This window comes from Pantherophis guttatus, chromosome 3 (assembly GCF_059756535.1).
Source record: "Pantherophis guttatus breed Tessera chromosome 3, ASM5975653v1, whole genome shotgun sequence".
Classification (NCBI taxonomy): Eukaryota; Metazoa; Chordata; class Lepidosauria; order Squamata; family Colubridae; genus Pantherophis; species Pantherophis guttatus.
This window is the reverse complement of record NC_142065.1, coordinates 147,924,011-147,941,430: the sequence shown is the minus strand read 5'-3', so window position 1 is coordinate 147,941,430 and position 17,420 is coordinate 147,924,011. Positions and strand designations below refer to the sequence as shown.

The window sequence follows — 17,420 nt, the reverse complement described above, 5'->3', positions numbered from 1 at the left end:
AAGTTGCAAATCAATCCTATGCTTCTTCAGCCTAACCTCTGGAGAACCCATGATGCATATTAATCTTTAGGGAAGAGACATGCCCCCACCTCTTTACTACTTGAGATGAAGAACAGACTGTAAAACAGCGACCTAGCTCAAAAAGAAATCTCAAAGATTGCCATTTTTAAGCCTAAACACAGGGGTGAAATCCAGCAGGTTCTGGAGAACCAGAAGCAGAAATTTTGAGTATTTCAGAAAACCAGCAAATACCACCTCTGGCTGGCCCCCGAGTGGGATGGGAATGGAGATTTTGCAATATCCTTCCCCGAGGAGTGGGGAGGGAATGGAGATTTTTCAGTATCCGCCCCCTGGAGTGGGGTGGGAATGGAGATTTTGCAGTATCCTTCCCCTGCCACGCCCACCAAGCCACACCACACCCAAGCCACGCCCACAGAACCGGTAGTAAAAAAATTTGGATTTCACCACTGCCTAAACACATTTATTAGAAGCCCAATTACAGAATGATGCTATGCTGTGTGCTTCATGGACAAGAATGATACTTTTTGCTGAATCATACTTTCTGCTGGAAAGAGAATTGTTTCAGATACAGCCTTTGAATACAGTACATGTATTACTATAAAGATTACCTATAACTTGGTGCTCACTGATTCATTCGGGGTATTAGCAAACTTCTTAAGGCATTTTCACAAGAGATGGAAAGCTCACAGTGTGTTACCAGTAATTTACTGTTCCTGACTAGAAAACTCTTGAACTGGAACTTTTAAAATGCCACCAGGAGTCAAATTTCATGCTAATAAACCACTCTCAAAAACACATTTCTATGCATAAGAAACAGTAATATTTCTGTGGGTTGCTTTGCTTAGATTAGAGGGCAAGATGCCATAATACAAACAGCATGGAAACTCCAGATTTGGAAATCTGGATATATTTCTCATATGCTATGCAAAGGTATTTTGGGGGGGGGGTCATTCTGTATCCATTTCTACCAATAACTGAGTATTTTTATTCCATTCTGTTAGTAAATCATGCAACACAGGAAAATTAATGTTTTTTTTAAAAAAGAACATGCATGGAAGCATTACTTCTATTACTGGGAGGCTCTATTATCCATAGTCTTTGCCCCTTTCTCATGATTGCTCCACACTATCTCCATCGCAATGCACTTTTCGGGGGCTAGGATTTAACCACTGGAAAATGCACACCAAAGCATCAAATCCTGCAAAATATATGAAAGTAAAAAAAAAAAATGCAACAGGTAGGTTGTTTTTTTTTTTTTTTAATTTGATTTATATGCCGCCCTTCTCCGGAGACTCAGGGCGGCTTACAGTGCGTTAAGCAATAGCCTTCATACTTTTGTATATTTATACAAAGTCAGCTTATTGCCCCCACAAACTGGGTCCTCATTTAACCTACCTTAGAAAGGATGGAAGGCTGAGTCAACCTTGAGCCTTGGAGAGATTCGAACCAGCAGTAAATTGCAGGCAGCTGTGTTAATAACAGGGTGCTTTAAACCACTGTAGTACCAAGGCTCTTTAAATACTCTGTTGCTTCATTACCTTTATCGGGGAGAGGAGGAGGAGATAAAACAGTATGAACTTTTATCTTTCTATCTCAAGATGGTGCAATGGCGCTGTTCAAACACTTCTGGGGCAAACTTCAGCCCATCTCTTTGATAGGCAACTGGTTTTTCTTCTCTGGCCTCCGTAACTATATTTTATTTATGCACGCATCGAGTTATGCAAACTCGCCCCACCCTCTGTTATAAAAGATCAAAGCGAAGGCCAACCGGCAGCTTATCTGCAGCGAACCTCGTCTAGATTATTTCTGTCCGAAAAACTGAATTGTGGGAGAGTTGCCAGGCGACAAACAACAGACGGGAAAAAAGAAAAAAGGAAAAAGGAAAAAAATAAAGTTTACTGGCCGGGGCTGTCGCAAGTGTCAGCCGGCACGGTGTGTGCAAAGCCGTCCGAAGTTCTCTCTGCAGCCGACGGCGATCTTGCAGCGTGAGAGGCTCTCCGCGGCTGCTGAAGACGTGAGAAGGGGAAAGAATTGCTTAGCGGGCTCGCTCCCAGCACCATGCACCCCTCTGCCCGCCCCGTCTACTACGGCGTTGTTTTCGCCTGGTATATGTTTTTTTTCTACGGCAACGCCTACTCCTTGGCCAACCTGGATAAGTCCCGCATACCCACAGGCCCCTTCAACCCGCTTTACGGCAGTAAATGGAAATACCTGAGTTTTCTCAACGTGGTAAGTGTGCTAACGCGGCCGCCCAGCCTCTTCAGCCTCGCCAAATAAGGCGCCTATTTGTACTTCCGGCTGCGAATAAACCCAGCGTGGCGGGAATCTGCGGGATTCCAAGCCAGGTGCTGGGCGGGTAAAAATGTGATAGAAAGCCTGTGTAAACTTTAAGGCAGCCAGCGAGAGAGAGAGAGAGAGAGAGAGAGCGAGAAAGAGGGAGAAAGGAGCTGCTTTTAAAGTTAAAATTGTAATATAAAGGAATCAAGACGGATGGGGAGACCTCAGAGATCAACTCTCTTCCACTAGCTCATGCTTTTCAACCCCAAACGGCTTAAAAACAAATGCAACCGTTTGTGTGAGTTGATTGAAAGATCCATGCCCTGCCAGCAAATAAAATAATGATGATATTATTATTAATAATAATAATAATAAATTTATTATTATTAACTTTTATTCATTAAATATGAAACTCAGTCAACTGAACATTTAAAATGTATCACAAATATCATCATCATCATCATCATCATCATCATTATATTATTATTATTATTATTATTATTATTATTATTATTATTATTATTATTATTATTATTATTATTATTAGATTTGGTTTGCATTTATATGAGTTTATACGCCTGTATGAATATAGTCAGTTTGTGAGTATTTGGGGGTGGGGTGGGAAAGGACATGTGCAGGCAATTTGGAGGGGTTCTATAGAAATCCAGGAGTGAAACACATATGAAGAAATTGCTGCATCTGATTGACTGTTTTATTGGAGCTTCAGATGTCCAGAAAACTTTCCACAGAAATGCCTTTGCATTTTCCCAGATCTTTATAATGCACCTTTACAGTGCTAAGGAATGAAACATAATACGCAAAATTAAATTCAGATGTTTAAAAAATAAGCAATTATCAAGTTCAGATTCACCACACCTTAACATGCATTCAGTAAAAAGAAAAGTACTGTGTAACTAGATCTATAAACTGGAGGAAAATTCTGGATTAAGGTTCATCAAATGATGGTCCACTTTTTATTTATAGTATTTATAACACATCCTGTTTCAGGGACAGCTAAAATAACAATCTATGAAACAATTCAATACTCATATTTTTGAAAAGTAAGTCAGTGCACTAAGCTATAGGAATGTAGCCAGGTTTTAACCATGTACCACAATGAAATCTGTCAGCACCAGCGAAATTAAATGGGAAATTTCAATAATGGAGGGTGTGTAGCAAACCTCTTTTGAAATCAGTTGAAGTTTCAGATGGGGAAATAGGTAAATCACCATGGAGTCGGTGCAACAATGAGATAGACAGTATATAAATTAAACAAACAAACAAACAGCTTCACTTACACAACACAGTCTTCATTGTTTGTGATTTCTCAAGAATGCACTCTTATTATATACTTAAAATGAAGCAATGGTGGTAAAGATGATGGAACTTGCCAAGATGGCTAAATTGTCGTCTTTGATTTGAGAAAAGACGATATTTCTGTTTGTTGCTGATTGAAACCCCTTATGGAGATTTTGCATAAAATTATTATCTGTGGTTTAGATGATTACACAAGATAGATTATAGAAAGAAGAAAGACTTTATAGAGAAAAAGTTTAAGTTTATAATTATACTTATAACTGCTGTAAAGAAGATTGGAAGCCACTTCTTTGTAACGTGTTCTTCCTTTTCTATTTTTCTTTTCCCCCTTTTTTGTACTTTTAACTTGTTCTTTGATTTTTTTCCTCTTTTTTCTTTGCTTTTATTAGTCTGCATTAGTTTTTAACCTTTAAAAAAACTTTTAATAACGTTTTTTTAAAAAAAGAATGATCCTGCTGCAGCATATTGCATGTTGAAGACTTCATACATCATTAATGAGCAATATTTGCTTTTAACAAGGAAAAAAAATATGATGGACCATAGTTTACATTTGTTAGGGATCATTTCTCTTGTTTATGTTTCTGTATATATAAAGTAATAATATCAAATTTATTCAGGTGGTTGCAGCAAAGAAACATAGTGCATTGCTCCAAGCATGTAGTACAGTGACGGTGAACCTTTTTGGCACAGAGTGCCCAAGCCGGAAGGCGTGTGTGCGCATGACAGCACCAGAGTGCCGGAAACCTGACAACCAGCTGGTTGGCGAGCATGCGCGCCTTGGAAACCAGACAACCAGCTGGCTGAGCTGGGGCGATGGTGCACATGCTCACAGAGAGGGCTCAGCGTGCCACCTCTGGCACGCGTGCCATAGGTTTGCCATCACGGATGTAGTACTTTCAAATTGTTCATTGCTACATACATATGCCCATGTGTATACCTACTCTAAGATGCTGTGAGGATTAAGGGAACCCTAAGCACAATAACCTCTTTGGCCTACAAGTTTCTGGCCTGGTGCCTAGGTATTTGACCTGAATGTTGCCCTATTAGAAGCCTTATATGGATGAGATCATTTAAAGCAGTTACCCCATTTGCTGCCTCTTAATCCTATCTGTCTAGAGACTCTAGACAACATGGCAAGGATCTGACCAGTTTGCCTTGTGGTATGTAGATATACTATGGCCAACTCCATCCACCTTTTCTGTTTTCTGTCATGACAGCTTTTTTGTGAGGGTTGCCCTGATATGTACTCAAGACTCCAAATATGTCCCCAAAGATTGCTTTCCCTATTACATGAAGGAAAGTAAAATAAATACAACAATGACTGTTTTCCCGGCATAATGTTGTATTCTTTAATGCATTTGTATTAAATTGGTACTTTTGGTATAGTATCTGGAATATAATTATAGAGCTAGCCTAGACATTTTACTGCTTGAGGCAAACAAAAAAGATGGCATTCTCCTATCCTCCAGTGAGTTTGTGGTAAGATAATTGGGCTGTCATTGAATATTACTTCAAAGCTGTAGAAGTAGTAGACCAATTTGTAATGCAGGATAAACCCTATGGCAAGTTCGGTCCAGCAGAAGGGAATGACATAGATGGTCAAGAGGAATCAGTGAGAGGTTAGCTCTCTTCCCTTCTATTATTTGGTATTTCAAGTATCATTCCATCAAATGTAGGCTTGATCTTGTAGAATGTTTTGTGATGCATTTCCATGAGGACGATTCAAATGATAAATGCTTCAATTGAATTGAAAAAGGAGATTTAATTGAATCCCATTGAAGTGGAATGCAAGATTATAAGCAGCAACTCACTTTGATTTGTTCTCTTTGATAATTGTTTGTATATTGAATTGCTCTGCTTTGATGATTCAATTTGTTTTTTTCAGAATACTGGATTCAATTGTTCTGATGCATCAGATCCAAGCAATCTGATTTTCTGGAGCAAAACAGTACTGCTAATCAAAATAATACTACACAACTTCACATAGACTTAGATATTGTAAAATAAACTTTTTGTATTAAAATTCCTCTCAGAGTAGAATCCATATTACTTTTTTAAGGTGATTTTCTTCTTGTAATGACTGGATATCTACACATTTAATTGCTTTCATTAAATGAGGCAGTTTATCATCCAAGCTAAATCATTAAAACATTTCCAGCAAGAAAAATATATTTTACCTGAAAACTAGTCTCTAAAGTATAAGCATGTAATTTGATGAGGTACAGTATGTACAACTTAATTTTGGATTATCAATTGCTTATTAGATGTAATTAATTTAGGTTTTGCAGGCTTTTTTCTATGCAATCTCCTTGCTGACCAGTGCATTCATACTAATGAAGAAACGAAGAATTGCCACAACCATGATTTCCTTTAAAGACTTGATCTTTAGTAGCTTGGTTTTTCCATTATCCACAGTAAGTTGCAATAATATTTATCAATGCAAGATTAATTATATGTGTTATGAATTAGATAATTACTTGGATAAACAATAATTTGATTTTAAGTTAATTCTTAGTGTTATAGCAGGAGCGAGTTGTAGCTGATACCCAGTTTAGTATATTCTTTCCAAATGTTTATAGGGGTCTTAGGAAGGAATACATCATTTTGAGGATAATAAAAATGCTATTGTAGGCAGAACCTAATTCTTGAGTAAAGAAGTCAGATCCTGTCAAACTGAAGATACTCCTTTTAAAATGGAAGCCTTGTTGGTGTGATTGATTTGATTATTTCAAATCAAATATATATGCTATAGTGAATTCTTTGATATATAGTTATAGGTACTACAAGCTGTCTAGAAAAGTTGCTGATAGCACTGGGGAGAGGCAATAGTTATGACATAGGAAAAACGTCTGAGAGGTCAAGTTTAGGCTACTAGGTAGTAAGACTGATATGAAAGAGTATCAAAATATCATCTCAAAAATGCTCCATCTGCAGGACTGGAGTAGTTCAGGGATTTCAGTGCATATATGAGATAACGGTGTCAGATAGAGTTTAGATTTAGACAGAAGACAAAAAGGCTATGAAAAAGGATCATGCCAACAACATTTGAAAAAAAACCCATAATGGGTAGAATTTTTTCTACCAATGCAAAATGTCTTCTAGTTAAGTTTGGTGGCGGTCATGTGTAATTAAGAGTTCCTGAATATGAATAAAAACAAAAATATTAGTGGGTGTAAAGCAGTGGAACAAATAGAAGTGCTGAATGTGGTCATTCCTGGATAAACAAGAAAAGTAAAAATACTGGAGAAAAGACTGCTAGATGTTACTAGAAAATGTTGAAAGGCCCAATCCCTCATAAAAATCTTTGTTAATGGCCACAAATGTAAATTAGATCTAGAGTTATGCTTACCTAGTCAGAAAGCTTACAATGATCTTGATTTAATGAAGAAAATAAAGAAGCATTACAATGAAAAGTAGAACTAATAGAAACTTCAGCTGAGGTTGGTGAAGGAGAACTGCAAAATATGTAAGCAAAATATATATGTGGATGGGACTTATTATTAGGGGAACCTCTTTCTTTTTTACTTATACTTTGAGGCCATATATTACAGCTTTCATCTGCTTTCCAACTCAAAACAGCAAAAAAGTGTCTTATTTTCATCAGACGTGGTCCAAGAATCACACAAAAGGATATTCATGCTCCCTGCAGTCACCGGTTGCCTATTCTTGCCTTATATCTTGTTTCTTTACAAATTAAATGACTATTGATTTCATTTAGATCTAGATTGCTTTTGTAAGATTTAAAAAAAATAAGGTAAACATTGTTACTACAAGTCCTTTTTCAGCAATTACCCATTCAGCAACCATATGAAGTTCTGATGGTGCTGAACAAGGAAACTTATGACTGATCCTTGTAGTTGCGGCCTTTGTGGCATTCTTGTACTCACATGATCACTATTCAAGCACTTGGCAACTGGCTCACAGTTCCAACATCACAGTGTTCTGTGGTCACATGATGACCATTTGCAATCTTCACTACCGGCTTCCAATGAGCAAAGTCAATGAGGAAAGTGTAGGAGGTTATAAATGGCATCTATATGATGTCACAACACCCAGTTGGATTCGCCTAACAATAGCAACTGGAACTGCCAGAACTGCAGTCATAAGTTGGTGTGGTCATGTGATATTTTGCTTTATGACAGTGTGGCTTAGCAACTGAGTTCCTGGTCCAAATTACTATAGTTAACCTAGGATTACCTTTTAGAAAAGGGGTCTCCAACCTTGCCAACTTTAAGACTTGTGGACTTCAATTCCCAGCTTCATTGGCTGAGGAACTCTGGGAATTGAAGTCTGCAAGTCTTAAAGTTGCCAAGATTGGAGACCCCTATTTTAGAAGGTCTCCAAGCCTTGTCTAAGTAAACCCATCACCCTCCCATTTCAAAAACAGTTGATCTAAAAATTTGCCATTTTAAAAACCCGCCTCCATATCCTTTGTAAGTGTAAATGTAGACAGTTTTGCTATTTATTTTTGTTTGATACCACTGATACCTACCGCTGCTTTAAGAAGGAGCAAGGGAGGGCCGTAGGATGATGGACGGGTGGACGGACAGACAGACAGACACTGTAAGATAGGTATATACTGTAGATAAATATTCATCGTAAATTTGGTCAATTGGCACTTTTCTTCTTTGCTTTGTTCTAGTTTGTGTTTGCTACATTTTGGAGTATGTACCTCTATGATCGGAACCTTATTTACCCAAAATATATGGATTCAATTATTCCTGAATGGATTAATCATGGAATGGTGAGTAAAAAGAAACAAAGCTGAACATAACAAAACCAGTCAGAATAAGCTATGCATATTATTCCAGCTAATTATTCAGATTTAGGTTCATATGTTTCAATAGTCAATCACACACTTAATCTGTTATAAAAAGTTAACGAGAAGAGCCTCAAATTGGCAGAATCATGGCCAGACATCGCAATTTTTCATTTGTAGAGTTCATCTTCTCTCTTTAACTTTTCGTACTATTACATGCAAAAAGTGGGAGTGTGAATTGCCAAAGAAGCCTTGAAACTCTGGAGGAAATGTTAGTGGATTCATCCTTGCCAAATTTAAATCAATGGAAAGATGTGAATTCATTACATGAGGAGCAGAAATAACTTTTCTAGGTTTTATTGCAGTTCCTGCAGAAAAGGCTTGGCTGTGAACCGTATTTATATAAATGCAGAAAGACTGAGAATACAAATAATTATTTGTAAATATCTGGGAAGGAATGGAACAGTCTAAAATCCATGGTATAAGTGTTGCCAACTGTAGTATATACAAAAATATAACAAAATGCTACTTTTACTACTAATAATAACAGTAATAATTTGACACCAGTAATTTGATATATTACTGGTGTAGAAGATTGGACACAGATTAAATTAGACAGTTCAGTTTATGATTCCAGTTACCTGCCTGTATATGACACAAAAAGACAGCAGTAACAGAGCTCAGGTAGTCCTTGATTTACAACCATAATGGAGCCCAAAATTTCTATTGCTAAGCAAGACAGTTGCTTTTTGTCCCATTTTCTGACTTTTCTTGCCACAGTTGTTAAGTGAATCACTGCAGTTGAGTTAGTAACACGTTTGCCACACTCATTAAGTGAATCCTTCAACTGGCAAAAAGCCAAATCCACTTGGATTATGCTATCCTTATTGCCAGTCTCTGTTGCCTCTGTTCTCAGTCACTGCATTTACCTATTTCCTCCAAGGTAATAAAGTCTAGCAGATTTTATATTCTTTAAAACTTCTCTTAGATAATGTCAGAATAAGGAAGAAAACACTACCTTAACAACAGGTACAGTTAAGGATAATTTAAGTCTGTCTCACTTACAGACTGGAAAAGAGAAGAAGTCAACCTTATGGAGATATGGCATAAGACAGGTACTGACAGGACATTAGATACAAGTGGAAATGAGAAAGATCCTAAATGTGCATCCTAAAATAACCTGCAGCATTATGACAGACCTGCAGATACAGATAGTGCTTATTTAGTGTCCACAATTGGGATCGGCAACTTGGTTGTTAAGCAGAGCAGTCACTATGTGAAATTGTGGTGGTGCTTATGGTCTTACTTCTCCTTTGCTTTACAGAGCGGCAAAGGCTGTAAATATATAAAGTTACTTTTTCATCATGGTCATAATTGACCATGCTAAATGTCAATTGCTAAATGAGGCAGTCGCTAAACAAGGACTACCTTGTCCCACATTACAAACAAATCAAACTGTAAAGTCTTCCCTTAGGAGTAACACGGCAGTCGGTCTTTAAAGAAAATGTTAAGTCTTCTGCTCAGTATTTCACTGTACATAAATTGAATGTGCTATTATCATTTCATAAAATCTCAGAGCAGCAGGTACTGAATAAAGCAAAGCTTTTTTAATGAATAAATAAATAATACCTCTGTTATGATAGATAAATAAATAAAAGCAAGGCAATACAGAACTCATCCTGAAAGAAAGTGTCTATGGGCAACTGAACTTCATGTATTTTGATTATTTACAGCGAGATGCCTTGTTCAGATCAGGTTTTCCCTTCTTTCTTTTTATTAGCAGGAGGATTATCCCAGTATGATAATCATTTTCTCTTGTTGGTTTTTTATTTGTTACAAGTAAATGAAAAAGAAAACTGAGAATGAAAACTGTAAAAATGAGTCACCATCCCATTTTTATCAACCCTCAAAGATTGATGACAGTTGAGGCATAATTATAAAGATTTGCTTTTTAAACAGTTTTTTTTTTAATTTGCTCAAAATACAAAGCTTGCATTTATTTGAATGAATGGTAAATTAAACAATATGTTATAGTGGAAATGAAGTTTAATTGCTTTTAATGGTTCATGGTGTGCAATTTGACTGAAGTTATATTAAAAATTGCTATGAGAAGGAACTGGTTTCCAGAGAAGAAAACACAATGCATTTAAAGAGCTTTCAACTAGCTTTAAGCCGCAGTATATGGCCCATTACTAATGTCATTTCTACAGTCAGCTTTCTATTCTCTAGCAAAAGGAATTCATTCGGGAGAGCTAATTAAAAGCCATTGGCAAATAGAAAACTTTGCAATAAGTGGCCAATCATGCAATGATTGTGGTCTTTGGTTGTATCAACATTAATCACTGTGAGTTAATTTGCTGTTGTAAACTGTATTGTTCTTTCACTGTATACTGTTACAAATGGATAAAACCAAAATGAGACAAACTTAAATGATTTTTAAAAAAATCCTTGCCCAGCTCAGCTTTAACATCCACAAACCTTTTGTTTATTTAGTTTCATAATTACCCATTCAACCCTTTCACGTGTCTTTTATATAGTATATAAGTAATAATATAGTACAGGGATCTCCAACCTTGGCAACTTTAAGCCTGGCAGACATCAACTCCCAGAATTCTGAATTGGAGACCCCTGATATAGTATACTTTAACAGGGGTGTCGAACCAGATGCGTCACTTGCAGGCCACGCCCTGCTCAGTGAAGGCAAAAAACATTGTGATATATCATGTGACATCAACATGACATGGAGAGTTTGACACACACACGTACACACACACACACATACATATATACACACACACACACATTTATATATTACTTATATAGTAATAATACAACAAATACCTGAGTTGTTAAAGTGAGTTCAGAAATAAAGAAGGGACTGTAGAATCTAGAAGGATGATTTTGGTGACTTCATAGACTCACTTGTATAAAACATTTCTTGGCAAACAGTGATGGTTTGCTGTTTTTTTCTGGGATTATTTAACTCTCCATTCAAGTACATTTAACCAGGCTCAACATGACTTTGCTTCTGAATTGACCCAAGCCTGGTCAGTTGCTGCCATCTGGAGGTTTGGGATAAAAGAATTATAAAGTTTTTAAAAGGTACATTGCTTCTTTCAGAAGGACTTTTATTCTCCAATTGCCCTGCCATGTTCGTAGCGTTATCCTTAGAACCCAGAGAACTACAACTTCTCTTTGAAACGCTCCCAACTTCCTTCCTTCAATTTTCTATTTAAAAAGCCACATTAAGGAGGAAAAGATGGAAGCGCTCCACTTTTTTGTTGTTGTTGGTACCTCTGCAGATTCTTTGGAAGATCTCTGTCGGGGTAGCCAGACTTTCCTTAGATACACTTACATCAAAATATAACTCTGTGTAACTAGGGTGGGTTGTACTTTTTAATTTTTTGCATCACAAATGCAGTTTGTCTAAAGCACTGTCTTTTTTTTCAGCACACTTTGGTATTTCTTTTGGCCCTGGTAGAAATGTTTATTATCCCTCATCAGTATCCATCAATGGGTAAAAGCCTCAGTATCTTAGGAGTGATTTTACTGGCCTATCTACTTTGGTAAGTTTCTAAAAATAAATGAATAAATGGGTTTTGTTTGTTTGTTTGTTTTTACATAACGTTTGGCAAAATGTGAGGAAACAGTTCTGTTCTTCATCTAATTGAATATCCAATGTCAGTGTCCTCAATGGAAGCAACTTCCTTCTCTCCTTCCTACAGGGAAAAAATATCCTCAAATACAGCTACAGTGAACTCTGATCTGACCTTGAGGGACTTTGGAATTTGAGTTATACACCTTTACCTACCTCACATGAGGGGATAATCAACTCCTCAGCTTAACCAGCTTATTCATGTTGGTTATCAAGTTGCTATTCCATAGAACCAGTTTGCACAAATCACTGCCTCTACTACTAATTTTGCTGTTTTAAACTTTTCTCAAAACTTCTGTTTTAAAACCAAGGATGGGAAACACTTCCTCATCCTCTTGATGTTGCAAAATTATAGTTCTTAACAGCAAATGGGGATCATAGCATATTCCTGACCCTCCTTCAAATATAAAGTTTACACGAGTAATCTTCGACTTAGTACCCACCAGAAATACTGAACTACAACTTCCTTAGAACCCTGAATTATAGGATTTGCAATACAAAAAAGAGAATGTTAGCTAGGGAAGTTTATTTTAAAGGGGTTTCCCCCCCCACACACACACATGTATTGGAGAAAGTCCGTAAACCAGATTAGAAGGAGGAGGAAGAGACTAGCTTAAGGATACTAGCTGTTATTTAGATATTTGGTGCTTTAGGCTAGCCTAATAACCAACTAAATTAACTGGTTGCTTCAGGCAAGAGATGCTGGACAGTGGAAATAAAATGAAGTGATAGGTGATAGAGTTCTGTCTTTCCATCAGCCTGCTTTGCATCTCCTCAGATGAATTGGATCATTCCCAGATTTTAAATACTGGTTGGCTTCTGCATATGAAATTAGGTGCTAACATCATCTTATCCTTTTCTTTGATAAATATATTAAGACAGCTCTATTTCTGCTGTTATTTCTGAATCACAGGCAGGGACATGAACAAGGGGGTAAAAAAAAGTTTTTAAAAATGTAGCTTTATCCATGTAATTGAAGACAGAGACACATGATGTATATAAAAAAAGAACAGAACTTCAAATGAGCAGCCATAGTCTCCATCTTGATTTTTTTGTTTGTTTGTTTGTTATCCTCTCATCCATGGATGCCCCTGGCCTCAGGCAACAATATTGAGAAAATGTAATACTCCTCAACCTTGCCATTAGAAGACTTCAGAGAGAAATATTGAATCAGAAACATTCATATTGTTCACTATCGGTAGTCCTTGTTTAGTGATTGCCTTGTTTAGCTATCTCTAAAACTTATTTCATGAATATTTTCAATTCAGTTACAGGTAATCCCCGGGTTACGAACATTCCCTTAGCGAACGTTTGAAGTTATGATCAGTGCCCCCTAGCGTTTCTGAACGAGGCCTGAAACTATAAATCTTGCAGCACCATGGCAGTTGTTCCCCCTTAGAAACAACCGCAGAGGCTCTGCAATATTCATCTGGCATGTTGCCGGCTGAAATGGAGCTTTCGATGGGCGGATCTGCCCCTTGGAACTCCCGTTTGGCCACCCAGAGGCCTTGCCCGGCACCTTGCTGGCCGAAATGGAGTCTCTGATGGGCAGATCTGTCCTTCGGAAGCCCTGTTCGGTTGTCTGTCCATAGGCCTCCTCCTGCCCGTTGCAGGCTGAAATGGAGCTTCTGGGGGCCGGAGGAGGCCCTGAGAGGGCCGAATTGTGTGTCGGCGGGGCGCATGAGGCTGGAGAGGACACTGTTTGCTAGATCTTCACAACTAAGTGACCCGGCATGGCAGGTTGGGGGGAAAAGCAATTTGGGGAGCATGAGATATTTCAGTGGGTCAAGAAGGCCTTGAGTAGTCTTAGGCAGGTGGCCTGTTCCATCAGTAGGCCCTCCATGGCTTTCCCCACCCTGAAATACTTTGTGCACTTAACAAGCCTTGCATTCGATTAGTGAATGTGTGGGCGAAAGGAGGGAGTGATCTTGTTCAAGGTACGTGATTCACTCCTATGAATCCTCGGGTTACAAATGGAATGGGCAGGCTCCATTCCATTTGTAACTTGAGCACTACCTGTATTACATTAACTAGACCTCTCCACTAGAACTGCAGTAGGGAGGATGTGGTGTGATGTCACATGAGTGACAATGTTGAACGACAGGCTTTTGTATATGTAGTGTGCATATCTATACTGAAGAAGGCTTAGTGTATCAAAAGGATCATAGATCCCATGGAATTGATCCCATCCTCAGTGAGATCATTGCCTTTTTGGGAATCTTTCCGGTTGAAAGGCAGGAATATAAATTCTGTAATGGATGGATGAATGGACACATGGACACATGAACGGATGGATTATAGTTGCACAGTTGATGTACTGATCAACTCAGTATTCTATTCATTGTACTGAGTATTCTAATTATAATTAAACTTGGACCAATTGATCTTGTTTCTTTCATAATGAGATATCCTAACTGAAAGAAATTAATTCTCTTTCCAGGATCCTCTACTTTTTTGCTAAAACAGGAAAATGGCTATATCCTATCTTCAAGTTTTTAAGTCCACTTGGCATGATAGTGTTTTTAGGGATTGCTGCTGTCACTATTTTCTTTTACTACATGTTAGGAAGATTTCTCAACCGCATGATTTGGGGTGAGTTTACTCTTACAAAGAAATCCTTTGAAGTTATCAGAACACATTTATGTATCTATTTGAGTATGTTTTGATCCAGGATCCTGTCCATTTGTCATTGTTTTTCAGATACGGATTGATTTGTACATTCATAAGAAAATGAGACTTTAAAAAATAGCAGGCTACGATAAGTATATTCTTCGAGAATAGGAAATATTCCTGTACTGTCTATTACTTAGCATATGAAAATAAGACTTGGCTAGGCTGAATAAATGGGCTAATCAGCATAAAACTAGAAAGTTATGAGATCTAGATTAGAGTCCCCTGATGTGTCCCACCACAGAGATACTCTGGGAAAGTGGTTTAATTCTCAGCCAAGAGTTGGCTATTTGTGGGTAACAAAAGATCCTTTTCCTAGTAAATGGTTTCTTTTGCTGCAGGCTCAATACTCTTATTGTATATAATACTAAGCTAGGATTTGTTGAGCAATCCATTACTGCTATTGTTTACAGATAATCCCTAGACATAATGGGTAGATTCACACATCATGCTAAAGCAAACAAATGCTTAGCTCTCCATTCACAAACCATGCTGAGAAGTGAGCAGAGGTAAGAATGTTATTCTCTATTTACTAAGTCCCATTTCCACAATTTATCTTTTTCATCACATATGAAAGTCAGCAGCACTGCCAAATTTTGTTCAGTAGCTGTCAGTTGTCAGATTCTTAAGGTAGTGATGCCTCTTTGGCAGACAGCAAAACTATGTTGTATTTAAATCTTCATTATTATTTTTTCTATTTTTGTTTACCTTTTATGTCTTTGTACAGGTGACACAGTTCCCGTGCGTGATGTCCACAAGAAGAAATGCAAATGAAAAGCTGATGGTGTCATCCCAAGAGCTAGACAGATGATGAAACTAAGAAAATTGCTACGAAATCTCTCTGTATAAAGCCAAAATAAATTCTTCGGAATAAAAATTTCTGCCAGCACAGAAGAACAAAGATCCAGGAAACATGTGGACTACTGCCAAAGAAGTATTGCCATTGATTAGAGAATTCAGATTGTTATATAGCAGTGATGGTGAACCTTTTTGGCATCTCGTCAGCAGCGCAACCCGGAAGAGGAGCTGCAAAGTGGGCATGTGCACGCATGCATGTGCCAGGAAATGAACTTCCCAGATACCTAGTCTCCCGGTTACTCGTGCGCATGCGTGCACGACGATCAGCTGGCCAGCACACATGCCCACACCAGAAAACTTTCCACTTTCCAGCACTGCTGCATGCATGAAGGCCAGCTGATCATTGCGTGCGCATTCGCTCCAGAAACCTGGAAGAGGAATGGGTGATGCTCGTGCCAGGCAAAATGGCTCCGCGTGCCACAAGTTTCACCATCATGGTTATATAGGATGATCAGAACCTGCTAAGAGACAAATATAACACAGATGACTAACATGATTTTGTCACCCAATTGCCTAACAAATGAGGCTAAATTCTATTTTTTTTTTTAATTCAACTGCAATTCTAAATTTATTCAGATACATTTATAGCTATTTTCTTTATTCAACATGTACTGGTATAAATTACTAAACTGTAACAGAACAAAAAACCCCAAAGTCAGTCACGTATTTTTTTATGATAATTGGCTTTCTGTAATACGAAATCTGAGACTATAAAATGCTCAGTGTTAAATAATAGATACGAGAGTCCAGTAAGGCAGCTGAGGCCCAGCTAGAAATGAAAATGGCTAGAATGGCTAGAATGAATTAGGATTATTTTGAGGATAAAATGAAATAACATCTGATCTTCTTCTTGACCTCTTTAGATGAGCCCAAGTTACAAATACAATAATTTAGAAATTTGTATACAAGTAATACTCACTTAATGACAGTAATTAGGATCAGAATTTCTATTGCTAGGTGATGAGATCATAAAGCATGATGTCGTGGCTTAGCAATGGCAATCCAACCAGTTGCTATGTTGCTGTGTTAAGCAAAGACCACGCAGGTTGTTAAGTGAGGATCTTACATGATCAGAACTTCCTGCCAGCTCTTCCATTGCTTGTGGAAAGCCAACTGGGAAGGTTGAAATCACAATTGCATCATGGGGGTGGGTGGGGCGGGAGATTTTCAATAATCGGATATCCTGGCTAGTTGCCAAGCACCCAGATCACAATCACATGACAGCAGAAGTGCTGAGGACCAGTTACTGAGCACCATTCATACGTTATAGCAGTTTCTGAATATGTGGTTATTGAATGGGAATTATTTGTATATTCCTTAAAAAAACAATAAGCATATAAAACAATCCAGGAATTCAGAGCCACTGAACTTGGAATGGGGGTGTGCGGCATAAATCAAGATGGAACTGAAATAACCTCTTATTTAACAAAACAAAATTAATGCTATAAATAAGTTAATGAATAGTTCTTGTATTTTGCATATTTATAGAGGATGAATAAGAAAGCCGGAGGCTTATTTCTAATTATTATATTATGCATTTACTTTTAGATCCTGAGTAGGATCAATTTCAGTTAATTTACAGAAGATAAATTGTGACTAGATCTACTTTTAAAAATGAAAGTGCCATAATAAGAAGAAAAGAACCCGATGAAAATCATACTGAAGGGCAATGGAGTGTGTTCCCATATAAAACATTATTTCAAAAACATTTATGCAGGATCTATAACAGCGAATGCACTCACCTGCCTTTTGACTCAACCATTACTCTAGAAAGCCATGTTTTATTCACAGGAGGCTGAGTGTGCTACTAATGCCTGAACGATAAACATTACAATACAGGTAGTCCTCATTCCATGTCCTAAT

At 37.7% G+C, this 17,420-nt stretch overlaps 1 protein-coding gene and 1 long non-coding RNA gene across 4 annotated transcripts in view; one reads left to right on the top strand and one right to left on the bottom strand.

Moving 5' to 3' along the window:
* Positions 1–2,312, bottom strand: part of LOC117672487 (uncharacterized) — a 56,667-nt gene extending 54,355 nt beyond the window's left edge. Inside the window, exons 1-2 of the long non-coding RNA XR_009620218.2 lie at positions 2,233–2,312; positions 1,560–2,027 (exon numbers count right to left, since the gene is read on the bottom strand). This is a non-coding gene — a long non-coding RNA (uncharacterized LOC117672487). The remainder of the gene's footprint in view (positions 1–1,559; positions 2,028–2,232) is intronic.
* On the top strand, positions 1,762–17,020 carry ADTRP (androgen dependent TFPI regulating protein). Of its 3 annotated transcripts, XR_004593257.3 has the most exons (7): positions 1,794–2,250; positions 5,895–6,029; positions 8,258–8,359; positions 11,825–11,940; positions 14,470–14,621; positions 14,730–15,208; positions 15,427–16,078. XR_004593257.3 is itself a non-coding variant. In XM_034429138.3 (6 exons), exons 1-6 carry the CDS (start codon positions 2,080–2,082, stop codon positions 15,471–15,473), a joined length of 723 nt encoding a protein of 240 aa, XP_034285029.2. In that variant the 5' UTR covers positions 1,762–2,079; the 3' UTR covers positions 15,474–17,020. The 3 variants fall into 3 exon arrangements, 2 of the variants coding, with proteins under 2 accessions (XP_034285029.2, XP_087746448.1); XM_034429138.3 differs by lacking the exon at positions 14,730–15,208 and having other exon boundaries at positions 1,762–2,250; positions 15,427–17,020; XM_087890322.1 differs by having other exon boundaries at positions 14,730–16,078.
* The last annotated feature ends 400 nt before the right edge of the window (positions 17,021–17,420 follow it).

What these genes read in the sequence shown, in the direction of transcription:
- ADTRP (XM_034429138.3), top strand. Translation starts at nt 2,080, where the DNA reads ATGCACCCCTCTGCCCGCCCCGTCTACTACGGCGTTGTTTTCGCCTGG. An exon ending in AATGGATTAATCATGGAATG is followed by an intron (nt 8,360 to 11,824) that starts GTGAGTAAAAAG and finishes CTTTTTTTTCAG; the next exon opens with CACACTTTGGTATTTCTTTT. An exon ending in TTACTGGCCTATCTACTTTG is followed by an intron (nt 11,941 to 14,469) that starts GTAAGTTTCTAA and finishes TTCTCTTTCCAG; the next exon opens with GATCCTCTACTTTTTTGCTA.